The sequence below is a fragment of the Halichoeres trimaculatus genome, unplaced genomic scaffold, assembly GCF_033239565.1.
Source record: "Halichoeres trimaculatus isolate MK-OKI-2021-1 unplaced genomic scaffold, fHalTri1.1 fHalTri1_scaffold_9, whole genome shotgun sequence".
NCBI lineage: Eukaryota > Metazoa > Chordata > Actinopteri > Labriformes > Labridae > Halichoeres > Halichoeres trimaculatus.
This window is the reverse complement of record NW_027437188.1, coordinates 16588610-16602068: the sequence shown is the minus strand read 5'-3', so window position 1 is coordinate 16602068 and position 13459 is coordinate 16588610. Positions and strand designations below refer to the sequence as shown.

Sequence of the window (13459 nt, the reverse complement as noted above, 5' to 3'; positions counted from 1 at the left end):
AGGGCTAAGTCTTTCAAAAGTAAAAAGTGAAAGGGGTTCACTGGGCAAATAGTCCAACAACTTCAACAGTAAAAAATAAAAATAAAAAATAGGGTTTTCATCATCCACAGCACATAATATAGACAAAAGTTTATACATGAGAAATGTTTGCACAACAGACTTTGTGGAATAAAGAACTAAACATCATTACTCTAACCAAACTGGAACAAAGATAATTCTTATACACAACTGCAGGTCAACCATGCAAAAAGGAAACTATGCTATGATCCCAAAACAACCGGCGACTTCAGTACAAGAAGGACTGAGGCAAAGTGGAAAGCAATCTTGTAACATAAATCTGAATTTGACTTTTTTGTTGTTGTTTGACACTGCATCATCCACTCTGAAGAGAGCGAGCACCAGCTGAAAAACCAGCATCTGTGATGGTGTGGGGATGAACAGGTGTCCATGACACAAGTTGTTTGCACACCTAGACAGGCACCATAAGACCTGTACGATATGTGTCCATCAGGTTTTCAAGGAGTAAATCCTGCCATCCAGACACTGCCTTCTCTTGAGCTGTAAAATTCGCATCAACTTAAATTTGATTCAAACACTTGCGACAGGCTGTCTTGACTTTTCAGTCATACCTTGTCTTTAAGTTTGTTAAAAACTTCTCATACTCGTTTTTAGGAATAACGCTGAGAGGTAACGGTCTGTCCTGCCCTGTGATTCAAGTGCAAGGCTCCTTTCCCGGGCAAAGCCCCTGAACCTGATTTGGATTCAGCCATGCACAGTCTGAATAGAGCCGCTGAGAAAATGCATTGTCGGGGTTTCTTCAGTTCCGCCCCGCAACATGCATAACGATGTGTCGGCCAGTGAGAGCGCAGCGCTGTGGTGGAGGTTGTTTATGTGGAGTGCTGGGTTAGGGTTCCGCCCACCGAGGTATCTCTGATCGCAGGGCAGACAGGCAGAGAGTGTAAAATGGCGCACAGCTGTCGGTGGCGGTTCCCCGCTCGGCCCGGAGGGAGCAGCAACTCCGGTACCGGGAGGAGAGCGGGCCGAATCAGGGTTACTGCCTCTCTGCAGAATGTCTCCGGAGCCCACCCTAACGCAGCTGGGCTCGGACCCGGGTTTGATGCTGCACTACAGGTCTCCTCGGTTATCGGGAGCAACCTGCAGAAATTTCGGGATGTTTTGGGGGAATCGAGTGACTCGAGCAGCGGGGAGGTAAGCACAGGACAGGAGCATCAGTGGGACAGTTGCAGGGTGTATTCGGGTAGCCGTTTATCATGTTACTGATGAAGAGCTAACGGTTACCCTGAGCCTATAGGTTCACCATGTTTTCCTTCTAACGTTAAGTGAGCAAACTTGTCATTTCAAGGATGCTCAGTTAACTTTGAGTTTGCTGTGTGGCCTGAAACTCTCCTGCAACGTGTTATAACGTAAGGTAGAAACACCATAAACACCAAATGGTCGTCAGAATTATGCTCTCAGTGGTTCTACTGGAAACAAAGTTTTCTTCACCCCAGTGGTGTGAGAGGAGATGTTAACGTTAAATCCATGATTTGGATGAAATAGTGCTAACGTGAGTTTGCTAATAGGACCAAAACATAGCATGATAAATCTTGCTATTATCATGCGTATTGCTGTAAATTAAACACCGAACACATAGCACATGTGCTGCCACTAACATACATTGTGTAACTAACCCATTACTACTGGTTTACTATTTAGCTACTTGACATTAGCTTGAAGTGATGCTTTCAATGCTGTACATTTGCCTTTAGATTTATGCACAATACATTAAAAGTTATAGTGCGATTTTAACAATCACCTTAAGTGCGACTGTTAAGAAGTGTTCGAACATATGTGTTTATCGTTTGAACGTTTCCTTGCTGTATGATAGCATGGGACCTCCGAGGTAGCGTGTTATTTCTGAAAACAAGACATGTTAACTTGAGGGAGGTGAGAGCACATAATTTTGGTTTGTAAGTGGCTATCGTGATCTTAACGTCTCTCTACTAAACAGCAACGTTCCCAGTCTTTTTACGTGTTTCCAGATTTATAGGAGATATTTATTGATGGCTAATTAGCTTAGTATTTACAGCATGAGTGTTTCCAGTGAGGTGTCAAGCTTCTAGCGAGGCTTGGCTAACGTAGCTGATTTGTTAGCTCGCAGGCTAACCAATCTAGCTGTCTACATATCACTGCTAAAACTACACCATAATGCCCCTGTCGTAAATGATGTTAAAGTTGAATGTTTTAAGTAGAGCTGGTTGTTTTGCCCACCGACAGCTCATACTAACTTAACGGTATACAGCAGAGCGGTTGAAGTTGGCGAAGCTTGTGCACAAAACTAAATAATTTCCATTGCTGTTTACTGTTGGGCTAGGACAGCTACTATGCTACGCACTACGCCACGCTAGCCATCGAGGCTATTGCTGATGCATAGGAAAATGGGAGGTGGACATGTTTTCCCCTTCTCACAGCCAGTACGTAGCTAGTACCAAAATAATAGCGGGTTAATAATGCTCGAAGATGACGTCTGATGCACAGTCACACTCTTAAAATCACCATCTTCTGTGTGGAAAGTGCCGATAAAAGTATTTCGGTCGGGTTTGGTGTTTGTAGCGCCTCGGTTTGTCAGAGAAACGAGACTTGCGAGTGACAGTGCGCATGTAGGGCTGGCTATAATAACAACGAGCCCCTTCTTGACGGACCGTGTGATGTGGGGGTGTGTTCGCCTTAGCGAACTACCATCTTCCTCCTTCATGATGAGCAGCATGCGTTCATTGCAGTGGGAGTACACGGTGTGGGATGTTTACCACCAGTTCCAGTGATCTTATTCTTAGAAAAGACAGACTGCTTATTTGGTTAGAGCACAGTAGTATTTATATAATGATGAAATTGGAATGTGCTTGGAATTATATACAAATTAGCAAAAATGCTAATAATAGTTCATACTATGCAAAAGAGGTCAACCTTCTATGAATTATGAAAATATTTGGTGATACACAAGAGTTTTATCAGAAATTAAATTTTAGTCAATTTTTAAAGAAAACTTTGTAATAGAGTTGGAAACAACAAAAATAATCATGAAGTGTCTATGGTTTTGAATGGCTTCAGTGTCTGTTTCACCTATTCACTAAGAGACAAGAGTAAAACACTGCTTGGACTGTTTTTCCTTTTACAAACTTATGTACCAAAACTTTGCAGATATGGCTATTAGTATTTGCATTATTTTGTGTGATTCCCCCTGAAAAATAAACCCCATTAAATTAGATGTAGAGTTTTATGGGAAACATTCTCACAGACAGATGGCTTTCTGAATGAGTAGGAGTCCCATCCTTTCAGTGAATGAGCAGTATTTGGGATGTGTTCAGGCGAACTCAACCCTTAAAATCCCCATGGAACCTGAATCCTATGGAAGTTGCGGACACAGCATGGTGGTTTCATTGAGAAGTAGCGTAGTGCCTGTCTGGCCAGAGCAGGGCAGGATTGTTCAGGCTGACTGCAGCCTGCTGAGCTCACGGGGCGACCCAGAACAGAGTGCCAGCCGGACACTTGGCCACCCCTCCTTCCTCCTTCAGGGCAGAAAGACCCAAATCCACTTCAGACACACACAACCCTGTCTGAGGCTGAGCAACTTTTCTTCTGACAGCTGCCACTTTGGAATGGATTACTAAGCCTATTGGGATGGCTCAAAAGGGTGCTTGTTGGCCGTTGCTAGCCAAATGAAGGCATTTGTTACCTTTTGTGTGTGTGTGCAGAATTAATTTTCTTGATCTGACCAAATTGCCGTGGCTTGTTTTTGGGCCGGGTGCAGTCCATGTTGACTTATTGTAAATGTGTGACCTCATCACTCCCCATCTCACTGTTGGTCACTGCTTAAACTGACAGCTGAATTTTGTATTTTTGTTCTTAGTCCATTATCTCCTATCTCCTGTCATCTCCCTCTGCATCCTTTTCACTCTTATATTATTACCAGTGTCTTACTAATCTTACAAAAGTGCAGCTGAATAGATGTATCAACCCAAATGTCCCTTTGCTTCACTGGTTTGAGAGAAATAGTGTGTTTAAGCGGAAGGGGCTCTAGTCCAGCAGGTGTTTGGCCTATTTAAATGGAAGACACCCCCCGCCCCCCATCTACCCGCTTACCCATCCCCGAGACAGCGTGTGGATTGGAGCAGGAAGCTTTGTGTCTGCTTTTATTCTAGCTCTCACAAAGTGCGGACGGCTGAAAGAGCACAGGCAGGGATATCAAAGGGTGCGGGGTGATCCCCCTCCCCTTCCTCCCAACGGGACAACGCTGGGAGGAGAATTAGTCACAGACCCTCCCATCCATGGCTTTATTCTGCTACAGCAGAATGCTCTTAGAGTTGCTTGACTGGGAGAAAGGCGGCAATTGTGTTGTCTTTCTTACTCTTTGTGCGTGTGTGTGTGTGTGTGTGTGTGTGTGTGTGTGTGTGTGTGTGTGTGTGTGTGTGTGTGTGGTGGTAGCACTAGGGGTGTCCCCTCAGACTTTATGTCCCATATTGCTCTCAGGAGTAGGCGTGTCTTCTTTGTCTTTATTTTGATTAGAACTTCAATTTAGGCTGTTTGCTGGGTATGGTAGGAGGGGGTGTGTTTCTGTTGGTTCCTGCCAGCGTGTTTGTGTGCACGAGTTGGTGTGTGTGTGTTTAAGAGAGCAAGAGAGACACCTCACGCATGTGCCAATCACTGTGTTTGTCTTTGTCCATTGACTGTCCTCCTCTCCTTAAGCCAAGGTGTAGGAAGAGGAGGCTCCTCACCCCACAGTGTTTGTTTAGGTCTCTGTGTTGTTGAACAAATGTTGAACAGTTGCATTTAGTGCTGGAACACTTGGAAAAACAAACGTCCACCTTTTGCTGGGGCTGACAGGGTCACAGAGCAGAGTGACTGTGACTCACTCTTGTGTTCTCCATATTAGTCTTTTATGTTGCTTTGTACATATGATTGTGTTTGTTGGAATTGCTCCTTGGCTTCTTTTAACAGATGTGTCATCAGATAGGGCATATGGGAGTATGAGCTCATCACTAATTTACATTCCAGGAAGGGATGAGGCACGAGTGTCTGTACAGTAAATCCAAGACTACGGCGTCATGAAATGTGGCAGAAAAAGCTGTTTTTAGATGAATAGAGAAATTCCTTCTTAAAAAGTGTCCCCACTCATCAAACTTGATCACCTAGGATTTTTTATTGATGTTTTGCCTCAATCTAAGCCAAATGCTTGTGTATCCCTCACCACCCTCTATTACTTGTTGTGAGGTTTTCTCACTCAAAATAGGTTTATCTTTGACTGTTACTCTATTATAACTTACTCCCAAATGAGTCAAGCAGGAATTTTAATCCCAAATAACTGACTGTTATCATCAGTCAGACTGTTTTATGAATCAGATGAATGAACATGACTAGTCTAGGAGAGTCTGTGAGTAAACAATTCCACATGGGTCTGCTAAGAGTTGCTACAGCTAGCAGAGCTAGCACCATCAGCCCTCAATTCTACCATATGGTTGACAGCCACATGCCTGCGCTAGTAGGGTGGCTGTAACAGGATTCCAGCAAATCCTTAAAAAGTCTTACAAGGCATTGAATTCAGGAATCAAAAAACAAGGCCTTAGATGGCCTTAGAATGTCTGAAATTAATCTTTAAAAGTCTTTAAAAAAGTTAACATTAGGGCTGCAGCTATCGAATATTTTAGTATTCAAGTATTCTACTGAAAATCCCATCGATTAATCGAGTAATTGGATGAAATACATTTTTGTTTGGTTAAAGAGCAGTTATTTTTCAAATGAAATTATTTCTCTTTTAGAAATAGAAATTTCTGATACAGCATGTCAATAAGAGCACTTGCTTTGGTAGCTCTAAAATTTGTAAACACACTTTGACACATTTTTTGTGCCTTGTACATCTCATCAAATGTTGTGGACTCAAATGGCACCGTTTTGTACAATGACCCATTAGTCTCCAAACTCCAGAAAAGAAGCTAGATTTGTTGCTAGTTGCTATTTTGTATAAGAGGTAGCTTGAGGGGTCTGAAAACTCTCTTACTATGGCCTCAGCTCTATTTAAAATACCACTCTTTGATCTTTTTTAAAATTAAACGATTCCTCGAGGCGGAGAAAATTACTTGAATAATTTTTGTAATCGAGTACCTCGAATCATTTGAGGAATCGCTTCAGCTCTCGTTAACATGCGTTAGCATGAATGAAAATAGTCCCAAATCAAAAAATTAATGCTAACATTTATCTATTTTTTAAAGTTACCGAGTGATTCCCGTGACAACATCACGCTATCACGATAGCAGAACCAACAAACCTTGATGTGGTTGCTGCTGGGACTCTATTAATTGTCCCTAACTCTAAATGACTGATGTGGTGTTTTTTCCATTTGTGTTTATTGTGAATTTTGTCTTGGATTTAATATCAAATGACATTAAAAGTCTTGAATTTAACTTGCCTTAAGCTGTAAGAACCCTGTGTAAGTCAATTTAACCAAACATAACCTACTTTACTTCCATTTTCTAGCTCAAAATAATAAAACATTGAATGTTCTAGAAAAAAACCACCACTAACCCAAAGTCTTGCATTTACAGAGGCATTGTCTCTGTCTCTGCCTCTTACCAACTAATGAATACACAAGTTAAATCTAATCTACTTTACATATCTCTTTGGTTTGGCTATATAAACAGCTCACTTCTTCTTTAAGGCAAGAGTTGTTCTTGATCAGTCTCAAACCCTGTCTTGAAAGACATCACACCACTTATTTTCTTGTTTAAGGTGCAAAAGTGCAGTCAAACTGATTAAGAGACATGCACCACAAACCAAATTCATATCCGTTCCACAACTCACAGGGACAGTCCCTTGCAACCCATGAAAACACTAATGCAGCTTCTGAAATGAATCAGCTCAGCATCTCACTTCTTGTCAGTTGATGTTCCTTGTTGAGCGGTACTTGTATTGATCAGTGTAAAAAGATGTGACTGACCAGCAAAGAATAAAGCAGCTCATGTTTTTACACCGAGAGTGACAGTTAAAGCCAGAAAAGAGGAAGAACAAAACAGGTGTGTTCAAAAACAGTTTTGCACTCCCCTCAGTCAAAGAGGAGAAAGCGAAAGGAGTAGCAGGAACCTTTTTATACCCTGCATGTTGAGATGAACCTTACCTTTCTCGTCTACTCCACTGTTTGTTTACCTCTTGAAGTTACCTCCCTGTGCCTGCCCTACTACTGAGCTCATGGCAAGCCTTGTGTTTCACACGCTGCTCTGTGCTCTGCAGCCAGTGGGCGGGAAGCGAGTGAGAGAGCAATGAGTGAGTGAATATGTGTTTGGGAGCATGGCACTGAACAGGAATACAGGGGAGAAAAAGGGGGAGCCTTGTTGTATGTGGGAGGCCTATTTAGATTGGGATTGTGCAAGCTTCTGCACAAGCATGTTGAAAACCAAAAAGCCTTTTCATCCTCAGTAAGTCCCTGGAGACGACAGCGCTCCCTCTGTTGTTGATGGTGCATGTGGTCAAGATGCTGTTTTTTTTCTCTCCTCTTCACCCTCCTCCCACAGCCCTCCTCCTTTCCTCACCCTTGTTTGCTTGGCTCCCCTCCCCCGCATCCTCACTCCTATGTTCTAGTTGTTTACATCTTGCTGTACAGTACACGAGAAGGGGGTGTGTTGTTTTGTTTATCTCTAAACGGGCATGTATAGTGTGTGTATGCACATGTACAAGTGCGCGTGAGCATGAACCTGTGCAGTCCCCAGCATGCACTTGCCTTCAGAAAAGCATGTAGTGATGTCACTGACTATTACTCACACTACGACAGCGAGTCAGAGCCGTCCGTTAGTACTCCGCCCCCCTTAGCTCTGCAACAACACCAACCAGGAGCAGCAGCTTGCTCAGAGTGGAGAGGATGCTGGGATCACTGAGAGGAGAGAGTGAAGTGGAGGGAGAAGTGTATGGGGTGTAAGGGGATGAGGACTGAAGGATGCTGGGATTTATATTGCCTGCCAGGATAAATATCAGTACAGACTGTTATTGTTGTTTGTTTATATGTAGAACAGATGAAAGAGTCAAATTTGTTACTCACATTAGGTGTTTTATATTTCTTTACACGATCGCACTGTCTATTTTCAACACAGATTTTTCACATTGTAATTTGTTACAGCCAAATATTTCCCAGCTTATTTTGCATAATCATTCTAAAATATTTATGATAAGTCATTTTTTCTCTCACTGATTTTGGCTCTGAAATACTACAGCAACACCTTTTGTGAACCCACTACTTATAATGCATGATGGGTATATTTATAGAGGCTCAGAGCTGTGTAACTAAGGACTTAAAACAGTTCTTATGAATCATCACATGCAGTCATCGTAACAACTTCAAGTGATTTCTGTGAAGTTTTAGAAGAGAATAGAATAGAATAAAACTTCATTATTATTGTAACAAGTACAACGAAATTGAAGTCACAGCAACAATCAAGAAAACAAAAGTAAGAAAGTGTATAGAAAGTGCAAAAAGGTCCATAAGCTCCATCTTTGTCTCCTGTATGCTGTCTGCTCACAGCAGGTGAAACTCTGATGTTAGCGCCGTTAGCCATGTCTGTGAATAGCATGATGCTACTCTGCCCTCTGTTATTCCCTCTGTTGCTGGGTTAGCACAGCTAGCTCGTCCATCTTATTGGAGATAGATCTTACGTTCCCAATAACGATGGATGGAAGGACAGGTCCATGTCGTCACTTCTTAGCTCACACCTGAGAACCAGCACGTTGTCCTCACCTCCTTCTCCTCACCTTGTGGGAAGACATCAGGCCTTACACCAGTTAGCATTGACATGCTACAGGCTGCTAACAGCTGAGTTCACATGTAAACAATGCAGCCATGGTTACATGTAGGATCTCCAGACAAACACAGGAGAAAAAGTAGTGAAAATATCACTGAAGCCACAAAAAGTTTGGTGTCCATGACCAACAAATGAGCCATACAAAGTAATGATCCACTCCCTATACAAAGATTACGAAAAAGAGACGAAAAAAATTACAAGAAACGGATAAAAAAGATAAAAAGCTGCTGCAAAAGGCAGCCATAGCCAACAGGGTGGCGCCTAGCCAAACATAGGCAGTGAACATAATGAAGGCATGATCTATAATGCATTGGTAGAATCTTTTCCTCTTGTTGGAGGGTAAAGGATTTCCCCTTGCACCTGTGGTCATGTACCAAAGTGTCCCGGTGCACTGAACTCCATATTGCTTCTGCTGTTGGTTAGTAGCGACCAACCAGTGAATGTGCTTGAATGAAATAAGCTGATGATTCCTTACTGTAGCAGTCTCTGCTTTTTGTAATCTAGTGTGAATGGGTGAATGTGACTACATGTGAGTGTGTAAAAGAACTTTATATAGTCAGATGGATGAGATAAGAGCTATATTAGTACCAGCCCGTTTACCACTTATTGAAAGGCTAATGTAAGTGTCGGCTGGGTCGTGTAACACTTTTAACTCACATAACTTTATTTAGTTAAAAAGGTTTATAGAGAACTCATACATGTAATGAGTTCTCTTCATGAACAGTAATATAAGTTGTTATGGATGATAAATTGGCTGAGTCTATACGGCGCTTCCTCTCATCGTCTGACCACTCAGAGCACTTTCACATTACAAGTCACATTCATGCCACATTCATACACTCTTGGCAGAGGAGCCCATCAGTATTAAGTGATCTCAGTCACTCTCTCGGGGCAGTTTGAGGTACAGCTTCTTGCCTGGGGTCATTTTGCTGACAGTGGAGCTTGGGATCGAACTCCAAACCTTCAGATTGCAAGTCCATTGACTTGACCACTAAGCCACAGTCATTTTCAATCACTTATACATTTTATGAGGCTTTATAATTGGTGTCATAAGTCTCTAACAGTATTAACAGTTAATAAAGTGTATCTGTGAACACCCTGTGCCTGATCAGAAATGAAAAAATGGTCTTTTTACTTTGTGGCGTAATGCATTTTTGTAACACTTTAACAGGAAATGTGATCCCTTTATCTACCACATAACTTGCATAACTGTGCACACCTTTACCTCTGGTTGTTTTAACAAACCACAGAACAGCTGTGCCAACAGAAATCATCAGATAAAGAATTTCATTGTATAGAGACTGGGGGTTCAGGCTGATATTGTCATCTTATGTGGTTGGACAGACTGTCTTGTAGCACAGAAGTAAAGAATTTTGAACGTAAAAGATGAGGTGCTAATCAGGCTTGGCTTTTTTTTTTTAAGGAATCCCAAATGTAAGAATATATTTGCTGGGCTACTATGGGAAGATTATGACAGTTTTAGTGCCTAATTTTGAGCACATATCATTGAACTTAAAGATACTGTGAGGAGGATCTGTTTTAATTAGACTGCATTGGCCCGGAGTCTCACGCACACTGTCGTGAAGATGTGACTCTTAATAAGGCATGTGTTTGTTTTGGAAATGAAAGGAGATCAGTAGTGCTGGGTATGGCCAAGAACCACACCATTTTATTCAATTTCAATTCTTTAGGTCACCATTCAATTCGATACTGATTCGATTTGGTATTGATTTAAACGCTTCGATTATTGATTTTCATGCCCCATGTGAACTTAGGTGGTATGTCACCTCACATTTCGGAGCAACAAAACAACCCAAACTTCATACTTTAAAGCCGAAGAATCTGGCTTTATGCTGCTGCTGCTTTGGCTGCCATTACTTTGTTGTTTGGTCTCTGGCGGCCCTCAATGCATTGATTCATCAATATTTTTACCCACCCCTTGAGATCAGGTCTTGTTTTTAAAACAACTCTTCTTTATTCAAGACAACTTTTTTTCTGATACAACACGCTGAGATAAGGCATTTATCAACAGTTACATTGTGCTGTTTGAAACGTGACAACAAGCAAACGTTGTCAGTTTGTACCATAGTTTAGTAACTATCTATTTAGTGCCACTGGAAGACAGGTGTTATGAGACGTGTCTGTAATGTATATTGTTAATGAATGATCCTGGCCCTGTCCTGCCAGTCATCTACCAAGCAGAGCTAACATAACCCCACTCTTCATTTTATTGATAGATTAATAGATATTGTTTTAGCCTTTAGCCTATCACTTTAGCACTATCATTCTCCTGTTTCACTTTCTTCTGCTCTCCTGTCCTTTTTACATCTGACATTTAGGCTCCAGTGTCCCCCATCACTACTATGATATACATACACTACTGTGATATGTTTCTGTGACGAAAGTTGAAATTCTATTCTGAAGCTAAAGTTATACTGATGTATGCTAACTGCTAGCATATCAATGCAGTTTCTCATATACGTTAGCATAGTGTTGTCACAATACCAAAATTATGATTCGATACGATACTTGCCTAAAAAATTTCGATATCGATACTTAAACGATACCATGGCAAACTTAAAATATAAGAAAATGAATAAAATAAACAGCTTGAAGAGATTGCTGCCTCAAGCGAGTTTTTTGACATCTGTTTGCGTGTCTGTGGGGCTAAGGGAGATTTATAAATTGTGCTAATATTTCAGAAAACAAACACACAAAGTTTTATAGATTACATGCAGAATCAATTCCTGGAGTGACCTGAACTCATTTATTATTCTCAAGAATAATTTAACTAAACAGAAAACCAGAAAATATTAATTGTTGTACAGAAATGAGCAGGTAAAATAACCCTGCCAGACTTTAACAGCCATCTAATGTTTTCATGCTCAGCACACTGTAGTTTAGTTCACACTGTGTGTTGATCAACAAACACTGTGTATGGATACACTGAAAAGTACCCTTTTAACACGAATACTCTAAAAAAAAAAGTGTACCCGTGTTATTTAAGCTTTTTCACAGATTCAACACTTTAGTGTCTCCTATAGGCTTTTATCATTGTTAAATTTAGAAAACTACTTGTCACTGATTTAAAGTGTGTCAACACCACAGCTCTGATTCAGGGCTGAGCCTGCTCCATGCAGCTCATCTGTTTATGATGCTGACTAATCGTCGTACAAAGCGTAGTGAACTAGTTTTCTTGTCACAAAGTAATTGACACTCGTTTGACTTTTGTGTTTGGACACGTCGTTTGAATCTGTCACTCTTGCTCTTTAAGGAGGTGAGGATGCTGAACAGTGAGGTGCTTCATCGTGTTCGTAGTGTTTCCTTCGTGTGTGTCGGTAGTAAGCTTTACAGACGGCCTTAGATACATGTATTAGCTCACGAAGCCGCCCCGACCGTCGGCTTCGTGAGCAGAGTAATGACAAATTTCGCTCCGTGCACCGGCTTTTTGGATAAGCTGCGGCGGTTCACAGGAGCGCTGTAACTTGAACCCATGTCTGTAACTCTGTCTGTACTTTTACATGCAGCTTAAGAAATCAAACTGTGAGTTTGTCAGCGCGAGATCGGATAATTAAGATGCACGTTAACAACTTAGTCGGACTGAAAACGGCCAAGCATCGACACGTGAAGCTAATACAGGCTCACTGGCTAACTTCACAACAACACACACACTTTGGAAAGAGAGCAAGTCTCCGCCCACTCCTCAGAGAGGAGTGAGGACCCAGCTCGGTGGCTGCAGACTCACAGGGTGCCTGAATCAAAATGTCTCTGATTCAGACGAAAAATTGACTTGGAGTATCGATACTTAAAACACGTGGTATTGTTTACTTTTCGAAAACAGGGGGTATCGATACTTTCCAAGTATCGGTATATCGTGCAACCCTACGTTAGCATCAAGCTTGCGCTATTTTGTTATTTTGGTAAATAAGGCGATTTATACCATTTCAAATGTACTGAATATTAATCTCCTGAGAGAGAGTAATGTACATTTCTTTATGAAGTCAGTTCTTCAGTAAAACTTCAAGCTGAAAATCCTGAGTCATAGTTTTTTTGGGAAACGTTATCTAACTGCTAAGCTAAGATAGCTGCAGCAGACTAGTCGACGTGGCTCTGGCACAATGTAGAGAATTGATAAGGGAATCGTTAAGCACAAAGGCTAACGATATCGGCAGATTGAAACATTAATTATCGATTCTCAACAGGAACCAGTTTTCGATTCCCATCCCTATTGTTTAGCACCCAAGACTAAGTTTGGTTAAACTAGATTCTCCTGGTCTAAATTTTTGTTCGGGTTTAATGAGTACATTCTGTTCTATTCTATTCTATTCTGTTCTATTCTATTCTATTCTATTCTATTCTATTCTATTCTATTCTAACAGTTTACCTTTGTGACTCAACATCCAACATCATGCAAGCGTTGCGACATTACCATGCAGACATTTGAGAAAGTTATTTGGGTCCTCCATTACTCCTCAGTTGTATGTATTAGATGTAGGGATGTGCACACAATTGCATGGAATACACTTGGATAGCAGCTGCTCTACAAACTGGGCCAATGAGACCTCAACTGCATCCGCACATGCTGCTATAAATAAACATGGTGAAATGACATACTCACCTCC

At 41.4% G+C, this 13459-nt stretch overlaps 1 protein-coding gene across 5 annotated transcripts in view; it reads left to right on the top strand.

Annotated features, from left to right (window-relative positions):
• The first annotated feature begins 931 nt into the window (after positions 1–931).
• The window catches only part of kmt2a (lysine (K)-specific methyltransferase 2A), a 42593-nt gene continuing 30065 nt past the window's right edge, over positions 932–13459 (top strand). For all 5 annotated transcript variants that reach the window (XM_074680422.1, XM_074680421.1, XM_074680420.1 and 2 more), the window contains exon 1: positions 932–1209. In XM_074680422.1, the coding sequence (XP_074536523.1) occupies positions 964–1209 (246 nt within the window). In that variant the 5' untranslated portion in view covers positions 932–963. The remainder of the gene's footprint in view (positions 1210–13459) is intronic.